Source organism: Cryptomeria japonica, chromosome 7, assembly GCF_030272615.1.
Source record: "Cryptomeria japonica chromosome 7, Sugi_1.0, whole genome shotgun sequence".
Classification (NCBI taxonomy): Eukaryota; Viridiplantae; Streptophyta; class Pinopsida; order Cupressales; family Cupressaceae; genus Cryptomeria; species Cryptomeria japonica.
Window position 1 is genome coordinate 851,568,559 of NC_081411.1, and position 14,266 is coordinate 851,582,824.

General features: G+C 38.3%; 1 protein-coding gene across 1 annotated transcript in view; it reads right to left on the reverse strand.

The window, feature by feature from the left end:
- LOC131028958 (transcription factor bHLH140) overlaps nt 1–13,546 on the reverse strand; it is a 39,506-nt gene extending 25,960 nt beyond the window's left edge. The window contains exons 1-2 of the mRNA XM_057959342.2: nt 13,254–13,546; nt 12,505–12,668 (exon numbers count right to left, since the gene is read on the reverse strand). Of these exons, the coding sequence (XP_057815325.2) occupies nt 12,505–12,651 (147 nt within the window). The 5' untranslated portion in view covers nt 12,652–12,668; nt 13,254–13,546. The remainder of the gene's footprint in view (nt 1–12,504; nt 12,669–13,253) is intronic.
- Between the last annotated feature and the right edge of the window lie 720 nt (nt 13,547–14,266).

The following is a 14,266-nucleotide window of genomic DNA, read 5'->3' on the forward strand; positions in this document are numbered from 1 at the left end:
TGGAGCGAACTTAATGACTTGAAGATCAAGAGTGAACTTCATGACTTGAGGAATTGGAGCGAACTTCATGAGTTGATACACATGAGCGAACTTCAGGAGTTGGGCAAATGGAGCGAACTTCATGAGTTGGGCAAATGGAGCGAACTTCATGACTTGAGGTGGCTGAGTGAAATTCATGATGGAAGAACAAAGAAGATTTGCCTTGAGTCGATTCAATCTAAAACAAACTTCACAAACTCAATGATATCAGCGAACTTCAAGAATTGATACACATGAACGAACTTCATGTCTTAGCATACATGAGCGAATTTCATGATGAACTTCATGAACTCCACTAAATGAGCGAACTTCATGAGTTACAGGAGAAGAGAGAAGTTGTCTTATTTATCCACAATAAGATACAAAACTACCAATAGATCATTTCCTAGAGCTTATTTGATGCCTTAACATGCCTAAGAGAGAATAATTTTGAATGTAAGGCATGCAAGAGGTTAACTTCATGTTGAGAGCAAGATGAGTGAACTTCATGTTGAGAGCAAGATGAACGAACTTCAAGAATCAACTTAGATGAGCGAACTTCACAATTTGAAGGATATGAGCGAATTTCACAAATTGAGCTTCAAGAACGGAATTCAAGTGAGTGAACTCTACTCCATGTATTCTTAATAGAAGGCGAAGTTGCAAGATTAATTTGATGTTTGGAAGAGTCATTTTGAGTTAAGAAGATGAAGGTAGAAGTTCAAAGATCACTTCATATGAAGCAAAGTCAAGGCGAACTTCATGAGCAGCACTCCCAGACCGAAATTCCTATAGAGGCCTATCCTAAAGGTAGTTCGTCATGTTGTCATCAATTAATGACTAAAAACTTTAAAATTGGGAAATGAAGAAGAGAAAGTTCAAAGACAAGGGTAACTTCATAAACATCAAGGGTGGAGTGAATTTCAGGAGCTCCTCCCTAGGAGCGAAAATCAACTTCAAGTGCTCCTTCATGAAGGCGAATTCTCTCTAAATCCTCTTATCAAACCTGCCAAAAACATAAAATCAAGGGTCAAGGGATATATCAAGTTAGAAGAACTATCAATGTTATATATTATGTATTTGATATCATGTTTGTTTTGTTTTGCAGATGAGAGAGGATGGTGATTGTAAAGCAAAAGGGGAGAGATTGTAAGATCTACATCACTATGCAAGGACGAGAACTTCATCTACAAGCGTAGAATGCCCAAGAGGAATCTCAATTCTCACAACACCAAGGAGTCACAGAGAAGGAATTCCAAAGCAGAGAAGTAGTTGTGCTATCAAGAGTTCGTTCTAGGGCACATCAATACTTCAAAACCAAGATCTATACCTTGCACTTTCATGATTGAAGCATTCAAGAGGACACTTTCAAAAGAGTTAATCAAAGTTAGAAGATCATCATCATCATCGCGGAAGCTGGACAATGTTGAGTATCAAAAAATATTCCTTCATGATGATCTATCAAGCCTACAAAGTGCAAGTTAAAGGTTGCATCCAAGTCATCGTCCCAATCACTATCTCTACCAATCAGAAAAGTTCCACATCAGCACGTCCCGATTCAATGTACCTAAAACCCATGATGGCACAAACTTTGAGGCACCTACCCCTATTATCTATTGGTCATGCCAAAGTGTTGTAATTATTTCATTGGCCAAAACTGTGTTTGTTGTAACAAACCCTAATTAGGGTTTTCATTGTAAAATCTCAGCCATTGATCTCAAATTGATCTGAGCCATTGAATTGTATTGAGAGCACTATAAAAGGCTCAAGTCTCTCATTTGTAAAGGTTAATAGTTAGTAGCTGTTAGTTTTCATGATCAGATTATCCACAATAAACAGAAAACTAAAGTTGCACAGTAAAGCATACAAATAGAGAATCACACAACACAAAACTACTCTGGGAAAAACCTCGCTCTAGGAGGAAAAACCCAGCAACTACAGATCCTCAGATCTGATTATGTTATATTGAATTTGTAAGTACAATAACAACCCAGCTAGGGCACAATTGGAGCAGACTTCTCTGAGACTTAAGTTCTGATCTGAACTTGATGAATTTCCAAAATGATGAAGAGCAGACCCCTAGTTCATGTTCACAGTCTGCAGGAGCAGATTTAGGCAAATATCTTCTACACAAATGTTAGCCCAGCATGAGGAGAGATTCGCTGTCCTTTAGGAAGAATTCACCGTCTTCTGAAGTGCAGATCAGAATTCGCATCTAGCAGAGGATGATTGCATGAAAAATACAATATCTGTTTAAGCCTTGCGAGTGGCTGGTATAATATATGAGGTTCACCCTTTAATTTATCTCTAAGTCGGCCCATTTAACCTTGGGCGCTAAAACCTTTTACATATTACAATGATGGATAGGTCCACACGTTTGGAAGCATGAGTTGGCCCTATAATGATGGATAGGTCCACACGTTTTACATAGACTTAACTTCGCACAAATATAGGGTCGGCCCTATAAGGAAGCATGAGTAATTTTATGTTTGGCGTGAGGATATAGAGGGGCCAGCCCTATTTGTTTTACACATAAATATAATACAATAGATAGGGCCCTGCCCTATAAGGATTCGGATGATGCCTTAAGGCAATCCGAATCCTATTTAATTTTCTAACCTAGTTACAAAATCAACAGTAGCAGGGAAATTAGTGAATATGAATAGAATAGAAGGTAGAATAGTAGTTAGAGTAGATGAGGAGAAGGAAGAATTGTTGTTATGACTTGTAAATGAGATACTCTTTTCATTGAAGTTATGGTGAAATTTGTTATTTCAACAAGTCTCATGGTTTTACTTCTCAATTTATTTTCATGTTGATTAGATTGAATGGTAGAAATTGTTGAATGCATTTGTGTGGAATTTGTTTTGTCCATACCAGTAGCCTCTTGCTGATTGTAAGTGTGCCTTGTGTGGTCAACTGGAATGATATGAGCTTAAATTCAAATTCTTATGTGTCCATTGTTTATGCATTAACTTGGATGGTGAGCAATGTTTGATGGTAATGATTTGAACATCTTTGAAACGTCCTTAGAAGATTGCACTGAGCTTGTGTCAAATTGTTCAAGTTGATGGTGAAACCTCACCCAGTAAGATTCCATCTAATCATTCATCCATCTTCTTACATTCTAGGCCTTAAAATAGACTTTCTCAACCCTTCACCTTTTGCCTTTTTTTCAATAATGAGTTAGTTGAGGATCAAAAGCATCACAAGATCGCAACAACAGATGATCTAAGTTCCAGCAACTCAAGCATTCGGCAATTCAACGTAAGTCCACTTGTGATACCAGCAATCACATCAACCAACTGTGCTTATCCACACGTCATGACCCGACATACCAGAACCTTAGAGCCTTAAGCCAATCTTCAGCACTTGAGTAACTTTGTTCAAGAGAGGATAAGATACTTTTGGGTATTTTATTCTGTGTTTGCATGTGCATAAAAAACATATCAACAGGACCTAAGTAAACTTAAGTCATGTGAATAATTCCCCTAATAAGAACTAACAAAAACACTAGGTTCAAAACCTTATTCAAAACAACATTTAAGTGCCTCCAGTCACATTCGTTAGCATGCACATTTGGAAATCAATTTTGTTGTCTTTCAGCACCAACTGACAGCGACGACATCCTCAACCAGCCAGCCTTAGTTGGGACAAAAACCCTGCCTACGACTCATCATTTCACCTGTAATCTGAGCATTTGCTTCCTACAGCTGACATTCAATCCAATGCAGTTCTTGAAGCAGCAAGTCATGACTTCCCTTTGGGAAAACATTAAGGTTTAAAACATCCAGCCAGCAACAACAGTAAGTGGACAGAGCACAGATGAATTGACAGATATCCCTAGTAAGAAGTCAGTAAATAGGGAGGCCACAAGCAGCATAATTTGTGCCTCTCAAGGCACACAAATCGTTGATTCATCATAGGTGCCAGGTCAAATAGGCCCAGCAACCACTCTTCCGTGGTCTGCGCCTAATTCCTGAGGAGGTCCAACCAAGTTTCATGTGTTTCTATCTAACATGCTGATGGTCTTTTGCTGCTAATAAACTAATGTGCATTGTAATCAGATCATTGTCTGCAATGAATAACAAGGATGTCTAATTTTTCTGAACTAAAATTTATGTTATATTTCTAAGCAATTTTGAGCATTAAACTATCTCATTAAATTGTTATATGCAATTGTAATCTGTTCTTTGGAGTGTACACTATATTATGGCACCAAATTATGTTAGGAAGAAAGAGGCAGCCATGGGTGACAGAGATGAAGACAACTCTCAAGAATTCATCAAGGAGAACAAAGAGTTTAAGGCTAATATGAGGGGCACCATGGTTAAGATGGTCCAGCTCCTAAGAGGGCTGAATCAGCAGCTGAGTGCTGGTAGGCCTATTCAAAATGGTATCGAAGGGAGCAATGGTAGTAGAGTCTCAACTAACCCAGATCCAAAAACCTTTAGAGCCAAGTTTCTGGAAAAAGACGAGGTAGCACCCATCGAAGAAGAGCAATCTACTCAAGGAGATGAAAGGACAAGACCTCATTGATGAGTACAATGCCCTAGGGCTACCATACGAAGAGATGTATTTTACAAAATACTATGAGATGAAGACAATAAATGGGCATAGGAGAAGGTATGATGAGCAGCCCCGAAAGAATATACAACACGGCTTGGGAAAGATCACTATCCACACTTTTGATGGATCCGGAAGCTGTTCAGCAAGAGCTTGGTTAAAGGAATTGGACACACATTTCTCCTTGAATCCGATGTTTGAAGAATAAGCCATAAAGTTTGCCACCTTGCATCTAGGAGTGTCTCACAAATGATGGTATCATGGCATAATGACCCAAGGGCACTATTCAATCACTACCTTAAAAGAATTCAGCCAAAGATCGACAGAAAGGTTTGATATGAAGGATCCAGAGATTCATTTCAGAGAGCTAGCACAGCTGAAACAAGAAGGCATATTGGAATGCTATGTAGCAAATTTTCAAAGGCTTTTGGTGGTGGTTTTGGACGTGACAAAAAGAAGACTCATAGTCCTTTTCGTAGAGGGCCTATCTAAACCCCTCGAAGGGTTGGTAAGGGTGTCTGATCCAATTTCTTTGCAAGAAGCTGTTAGGAGAGCTCTGAATTTGGAGGATCAATGGCTAAGAACAGGTTCTATTCCAAGAAGGCACCTCCTATTTTACCATAGAGGCCTCCTCAAAAGAGCATGCCTCCACCCAATGCATTACCCCCAAGCCAAACCAAAGTGAGGTATCCAAGCATGCACTCCAAAGGAAAATGCAAAGAACCATGGCAGCCAAGCCACAAGTGCCTGGAAAAGGGGCAAATACAATAAATAGAGGTGGTCTTTGATGATGATTCAGAGGATGATGAGCCTAAGCTTAAGGTAATTGTGGATGAGGCTGACCATGAGGACTGATGAGGAGATCATCCAGGAGGTATTAGGGGCACCTAGATAACATGCCTTCCATGTCAGAGGAGCCTTGCAAGGGCAAAGGGTGACAGTTCTAATTGATGGTGGAGCCACCCACTAATTCATTGTCGAAGGGCTGGTGACTAGGATGGGATTGAGGACAGAAGACTTTGAAGGGTTTAATGTTACAGTGGCAAACGGGTGTACTCTTCCTTGCAACTGAAGGATTCAATGATTGGAGTTGACTTTAGGGGGATACAAGATGCGAGACGATTTCTATGTGATTGGCATTGATGATACAAAGTGGTTTTGGGTGCACAATGGCTGCACTCACTTGGCAAATATACACAAAGTTATCAAACCATGGAATTGAAGTTCGAATCTAATGGGAAGGAAGTAGTTCTTTGTGGCCTTTCCAATGGGAGCCCCGTGATGGTTTCAACCAAGAGGATGGAGAGAGCTTTTCATAGATATCAGATGGCGTGGGTAGCTGAGTGTTTGATTGCCGATACAAGCCCCTCCAAGGCTGAAAGTTTATACCATGTTGATATTCAGACCGTCTTGGACCAACATAGTAAGGTATTTGATGACATTCCTCCTGGTCTACCACCAAATAAAGGCTTTCAGCATGTGATTGAGCTCAAGGAGGGAGCAACCCATCACCACTACTCCCTAATGACATCCTAGGAGGTACAAGGAGGAGATCGAGAAGCTGACCAAGGAATTATTGGACATGGGACACATATGACCTAGTTCCAACCATTTGCCTTGTTTGTGGTGTTGCATTGATTATAGAGCCCTCAACAAAAGGAGAATTAAAAATCGCTACCCCATACCCAAGATCGATGAGTTGATTGATAAGCTTCATGGTGCGATGTACTTCTCCAAGATCAACCTACAATCAAGGTATCACCAGATAAGGGTTAGAGATGAGGACGTGCACAAAACAGCCTTTAAGTGTCACTATGAGCATTATAAGTTCTCGATTGTGCTGTTTGGATTGACCAATGTACCAGCCACATTTCAATCTTGCATGAATGAGGTATTTATTTCGCAATTGAGAAAATTTGTATTGGTCTTCTTCAGTGACATCTTGATTTTCAGTAAGACATTGGAGGATCATTTGAGGCGCATAGATGTGGTGCTTAGCATACTGGAGCAGCATTAAATCTACACCCAGGCTTCCAAATGTGAGTTTGGGTTGACTGAAATATTATAATTGAGATTCAAGATCAGTGCCCAAGGGGTTAGCATAGATGAGGAAAAGATCAATGCAATACAAAATTGGCCTAGGCCAAAGAAATTCACACATTTGAGAGGATTTGTGGGCCTTTGCAGCTACTATAAGAGGTTTGTTAGGAGGTTCTCACGGCTTGGAGCCCCATTGACAGATTTGACGAAGAAAAGAGGAGCCCTTCATTTCAACAAGCTCAAGGAGGTAATGAGTTCATGCCCTATTTTGGCTATTCATGATTGCTCACTACCTTTTGTCCTAGAATATGATGCTTAAAGTGTGGGGATTGGACCAATTTTAATACAAAATGAAAATAAGCATCCCAAAGCATTTGAGAGTAGGAAGCTCAAGGAGGTTGAAAGGAGTTTCTCCATTTATGATAAAGAGATGTTGGCTATCATGCATGCTCTAGCCAAATTCAAACGGTACTTGGTTTGTGGAAAATTTGTGTTAAAAATAGATCATAGAAGATTGAAATTCCTTCTCAAACAAAAGGACTTGAAAGATAGACAGCAAAAATAGGTAAGCAAACTCCAAGCCTATGATTTTGACATTATGTTAAGTCAAAGAATAACGTGGTGGTTGATACACTATCTAGGAAACCTTATTTCTGCCCTATGACCAATATATCAGCTGATTGGAAGGTGTCCATATTGGCAAAATGTACTAAAAATGCTACAGATATCTTAGATGGCAAATTGCAAGATGATAGGTACAAGGTGGTTGATGAGCACATCCTCTACAAAGATCAAGCATTTCTTGTTCCAAAATCTAAGGTGAAGGAAAGAGTTTTGAGGGCATACCATGACACACCACTTGCTGGTCATCCGAGTTTCTACAAGATATACAAACTAGGGAGCACTTTTCATGCAAAGGACTCAAGAATGATGTATTGAAGCATGTTAGAGAGTGTATGGTGTGCCAACAAAACAAAACAGAGCATGTATTTCCAGCTGGACTGTTGCAGCCCATACCCATTCCAAATCAGAAATGGGAGAGTATATCCATGGATTTCATTACGGGCCTCCCAAGGTGCAAGGAAGGTATTGTATCTATGTGATTATTGATAGGCTTACTAAATATGCTCATTTTCATGCTATCTCTTCAGAGTACAAGGACCCACAAGTTAATCTGTTCTTTAGCGAGATTTTTAGACTTCATGGGCTGCCAAAGAACATCATAAGTGACAAGGACAGCAGGTATGTTAGCTTGTTTTGGCAAGAGCTCTTTCATTTGACATGCGCGGAATTAACCCCAAGCACTAGCTATCATTCACAAACAGATGGGCAAATTAAAATTGTGAACAAATGGGTTGAAGGCTGCTTGAGGAAAAATATTACAAGGCAGCAAACAGCTTGGTTTAAGTGGCTGCACCTAGGAGAGTATTGCTACAATACCACACTTCACATGTTGATAGGTATGACCCCTTTCAAGGCACTTTATGGGTATGATGCTACTTGATTCATGGCCTTGCTACTTTCAGACAGTAGAGTTCCCGAGGCAAAAGATGTGGAGCAGCGAAGTATAGACATTTTGAATCCTCTCGGGGAGAATTTGCAGCAGGCCTAAAACCAGCAGAAGATGTATGTTGATTGGCAACAAACAGAGAGGGTTTTTGAGGTTGCAGATATAGCTTACTTGAGGTTGCACCCCTATAGACAGCCTTTCTTCAAAAGTAGTGACGTGGAAAAGTTGAAGCCAAGATTCTATGGGCCTTACAAACTCGTAAGGAGGATTGGCAAGGTAGCATACGAGTTGGAACTTCCAAAGAACAGCAGAATACACAGTATTTTCCATGTGTCATGTCTCAAGAAGGCCCTTGGACAGTGAGTTATTCCATCAGCAGAGCTTCCAACATTGGACAATGAAGGAAAGTCGATCCTTGGACCTCAAGCCATTTTGGATGTGAGGGAGAAGAAATTAAGAAACAAGGTTATTCCGGAATATTTAGTGAAGTGGAAGAACTTGCCCACCGAAGACACCATGTCGGAAGGAGCTGAAGGAGCTGAGATCTTTGATCATCCAAACTTAAAATTGCTTGAGGGCAAGAAATATTCGGAGCAGGAGGACTGCCATTTCCCTCCTTTCCCAGCCATTTAAGGGCTTCTTCCCACCTTTGAAACAGTGGTTTTCAACACTAATTTTAATTAAAAACAATATTTTATATATATATATATATATATATATATATATATATATATATTATATATATATATTGTTTAGAAAGTTTTTGGAGTTGGCTCCAAAATTAATCTTTTTAGGTCAGCCAGTTTGCTATTTGGTTTTTGTGGGTATTTAAGTGCCTCCATTCACATTTGTGAACATGCACATTTGGAAATCAATTCTGCTGTATTTCAGCACCAACTGACTGGGACAACACCCTCAGCCAGCCAGCCATAGGTGGGCTGAAAACTCTGCCTGAGATTCATCATTTAACCTTTAATCTGAGTATTCACTTTTCCTAGAGCTGACATTCGATCCAATGCAGGTCCTGGAGCAGCAAGTCATGACTTCCCCTTTGGGCCAGCATCCATACACAGAAGACCTGTACCAATCTGAGCACAGATCTGAGGACATTCATTGAGGTTTTAAATGTCCAAACAGCACCATCAGTAAGTGGACAGATAGCATATGAATCGGCAGATATCCCTGGCAAGAGGATCCAGTACTTAGGGAGGTCAGGGGCAGCATAGCCTGCGCCACTCCCAAGGCACATAAATCGCTGATTCATCATAGGTGCCCAGCCTGCGCCTATTCCTGACAAGGTCCAACCAGGTTTCATGTGTTTCTATTTAATGTGCTGATGATCTTTTACTGCCAATAAACTGATGCACATTGTAATCAGATCATTGTTTGAAATAAATAACAAGGGTATCTGATTTTTCTGAATTAATATTTCTGTTATATCTCCGAGCAATTCTGAGCATTAAACTATCTCATTAAACGGTTATATGCAATTGTAATCTGTTCTTTGGAGTCTACACTGTATGTTGCATCAAATTGTTCTGGGACATCTCAATATCACTCTTGGAAATATCAAAATTATCATGTCCAGATGTTCATATATCAAAACTACCATGACAATTTGTATTTCGATATATATTGTCAAATTTAACATTCTATAAAAATAAATGTTGGAAATTGTAAAGACAATAATGCAGCATACAGCCAACAACAACAGCAATACTGTTGCTATCACTTCCACCTAGCAATACAAAATAAAGAGGAGACCTCCTGTAACTTGAGTCACACAAGCACATTTATATATACATCAGTTTACTCAACTCAGATGAGTATTCAAATGCAAGGTTGGCGTTGTTATTCTTCCTTTGTACCCAACTAAAAGTCCTTAATATGTGACGTAACCAGAAAGATTTTCCAGTAACCAGAAAGATTTTCAAATAACCCCTTATCTATTCTTTTCTTGGCTACATCACATTGACATTATGATTGAAGTTAAGACTTTATATAATTTTTTTCTACTATTTTTATTTCTCGGTTCCTTCTGGTCTCATCCAACTTTGGAAGTGATAGCATCTATTAATCTGCAGCTATGCAGATCACATGCAATAGTGTTTGAGGCAAAAAATAGTAAGAAGGGAAAAAAAACTTACAACATGCATTACTCCTGAGTCTGCTGTCAAATGAAGGCACCAAAACCAGCTGCTAGATGCTCAACCTGGGACTCTGAGATTCTCAGATACTTGAACAGTCTCAAGCTATGATTGAGACTTAATTCTCTTGACATGAATAAACGCTCTTTCAGGTACTTGACAACTTTTGTTGTATTGTTTGGAATTAATGTAATGATGATCAATCGAAAAGATGCCCGTTATTATTTGTGCCCTTTTGTTGCCATAAGTCCATGATAAATGTTCACCAAAAGGGATTTGAGTTGGTTCTCCTTAAAAACCATACAAACAATTGTCCTGAAGGTTGTCAATTTGTGTAGATAATAGCTTTAATATCGCCTTTTGTGGCTGCTTAACCATGGGGATCCTTCACTTACCAGTTACCTATGCCCCAGTTTAATTTAAATGTTATAACTTTTGACATGTTTATCAGAGTTGACCACCTTTTATTGCATTGAAAAGTATTGTTTCGGAGATTTCTTTTGATGGGATGTAGTCTATAATTCAACAAAATATTTAGACATGGGCCATATCTTTTTCTTTATTATGGTAGCACTTTCAATTCTTCAATAAATGATTGTTTTCTAAACAGTGTTATTTGATTAAAAAACATAGCAAATTGACTGATTGTATCTAGTAGTTGGTAAAAGTGATGGTATGAGACACAAGAGTATTACATGACAACAAATCCAAACACCTACATTATCTTACTTTGCACATACTACTTTACAGACACTTTCTTAGAATAGAATATAGAAACAGACTAGAAATCCATTATATGCCTCTCATATGATTTACTTCAGTGCATTTATTCTAACTATTACTTTAGTTGTCTGCTTGCCTTAATGCGGATTAAATCAGGTCAAGTTCATCCCTTAACCCAGAATGGTAGTCTCTCGAGGGCTGCAACATGATTCCTACTTCTGAAATTAGAATGAGGTGGACTACAAAAAATTATTAACATGTTTAAAATTTGGTTCCATAAAGAATGCCTGTGATAAAGCAATCCTAATTGGAAGAGCGACTTGGTTGGCATTGGCCAGAATTGTATCACAGATGCTACCAGCCTAGGTAAGATGCACATGACAACTCGTAGCCATTATGTTGACAATTTGTAGCAAGAAAGACTCTCAGTTCAGATTTATTTACAGCAAAAATGAAGCATTTCAGAGCTTTCTTGGTAGCAATCATAACTCTGCTAATATTTAGCTTACCACAAATGTTCATCTGACTGCAAGCAGTAAATTATTTTCCTTACCAATATAATCCAGTATTTTATATGCCTTTTAAGACAGAAACATCTCCTGCTATATTCCAACTAAGGCAGGCACAATTGCTCTGTGCTACGAAATCACACTCGATCTCAACAAACACTTTGTCTAGGATGGTAAGGCCCAGGTCTTAAATACTAACTTATACATGATAAAATGAAGGAAACCTTGGGGTTCACACCAGTCACCAGAACATAGGAAATCCCAGCTACCAAGAGATTACAAATATTCTCAAGAGAAATCAGATATGTGAATGGCAATAGCCACTAGTTTCACCTGTGCATATCTGACAAGAAAGTTTGTTACTTTCAAATAATGAAGAAATGATTGTGCCAAGAAGAAATTTTATGGTCAAGGTAAAGCAAAAAAATGCCAATCCCTAAAAGGGTAAAAGCCTATAACATTGGGAGAACTGACTAATTTAGAAGTTTTAATCCCACTATCCACACCTCCCACAAACTTCAAACATTTATCTCTGAACACAAGTAAAAAACGTGCAGAGAAGAAAAAACATTGCATAAGTTAAAATTGAAAATTTGGGAAATGCATTAGCATCATAAAAATAAGATGATGGGTTGATGTGTAATGGTAATAGAGGGTTCGCTTGTAGAAGTGTGACCAAGGGTCAATTCCCCCTCAGTGCAATCAGGCAAACAATAGGCATAAACCCAAGTAATATGTAGCGAGCTTATTGTGTAATCAATGAGATCTGCATTCAATTTTCAAGTATACCCCAGTTTCAAATACTTGAGAACATTGTGTCCATAGCACCATCCGCCTATGATATCACCCAAGATTTACCCACCAAAAATATCATAGCATGGCAAAAATTCACAAGCTGGGAATTTCAAAAATAATAATTAGAGCGGCTAGTAAGCAACAAAAACCAGGACCACGAGTCCAAAAATTAATAGCATGTTCAAAAAAAAATTACCTGGCATATCCGTATCCATGGCCGGTGTGCACCCTCAATGACCCTTTCACAGAAGGTACTCTTCCCACTAGCAGGTGGTCCTATGAGAACCACAACAAGACTTCTACAATTCATGCTGCCTGGCCCAGAATCACCCTTACTGGCCATGGCTAGTTTAATATTACCTATGAAAAAACGAAAAAGAAACTTCTCATCGTTTACAATACTGAATAAATTGTACCTAAAACCACCCGAAACGTCTTACAGCTTTTCAGAAAATTGGGCATATACATGACAGCTTACACTGACCCAATTAACTATTAGAAATTCTTTGCAAACCAAAATCATGACATTCTATTTAATGACCAAAAGCAATCAAAACAAAAATTGTAATCCTTTTTTTTCTTTTTTCAAAATAAGGCACGGACATACGATTTTACACTAATCAAAAGTATTATTAGCAACTATTTGAAAACCCAATTCATGATTATTAGCGAAAGAAAACATTATGGAATGATTGATAGCAGTCAACTAATTATTGTTCCCAATTAGTTGCCTTAGAGTGACCTGATTGATTGATAACTAAATGGAATGATCAACAGCAGTCAACCAAAATAAAGAACAATTTATTTTATATTATTCTAGGGCATAAAATTTACTAGAAGAAGAGAATCATGATCGGATGAATTACATTAAACTACAAGAACACAACAAATTTGAGGATAATAACAAAAAAAGGACTTTAAATGAGAAGAAAGGCGCAGATTTACCAGGACTATAATAGCTTTGAGGGTTGGAAATATCTCAAAATTTCCTATGTACCAGTAAAATCATCTACGTGCACCGTTCTTAAATAGATGTGAAGTCTGGCATACCATCCGAGAAAAGACTAACCAGGCAGGCCATGTACCGAAACGCGAGCTTACAGTTTACAATATTTTGGCGCCTCAAACCTCAATTACCATCTTGTAAAGGAAAACTAACCTTTCGCCGTACTCAATCTGGATAAATCCAATAAAATGCATACGCAAGTATAAATTAACAGACTAATAATCGACACTTGTGGGCATAGATAATCTTGAATTGGTGTTAATTTAGATAAGAGAACGTAATTACATTGTGTTTGGAGACAATAGGTGAGAGAATTTAGTCATTGAGCATCTTAATTTTTGCACTTTTCAAAATTTTGTGTGGAAATTTCAAATCACTTTCAATTGTTTATAGCAGCTTACTTAGCAAGTCCCCTACTTATAACTAAGGTTGCAGGGTCACATCATCAAATCTGATGCAATATTAGCATGCTTTTTGTTAAGGTGTCCAAAACAGCCCAAAAAAGGTGAGACTAATACTTGTGCACTGATGTGGCATCACATGATTTGTTATTTTTTACATCTAAGGGATTCATTTCCTTCAATTATGGGTAGTCATCATTAGCATAACAACTTTAAAGTCACAACTATTGGTGCAATGTTGCCAAAAATATTGGACATTAAATCAACAAGTGTGTGTATTAAGTCAACAAATGATATCACAGCCATTAGAACACACTCAACTACTAGGTCATTTCCCCTAGTTAACTGTCTTTATGTTGGATGTAGAATTATTGTGTTTATATGTTGTCTTTCCATTTTATGTAAGAATTATGTCTTTATCTAGGTTGAGTTTATATTTATGGATCAGTGTTGCATTCATAGATATGTCCTTTGACGTGTGGATCTAATCATATTGAGTGTACACTCCTACTTCTTGATTTGATGGTTTTGTTGTTGTCTACTTTGTTCTC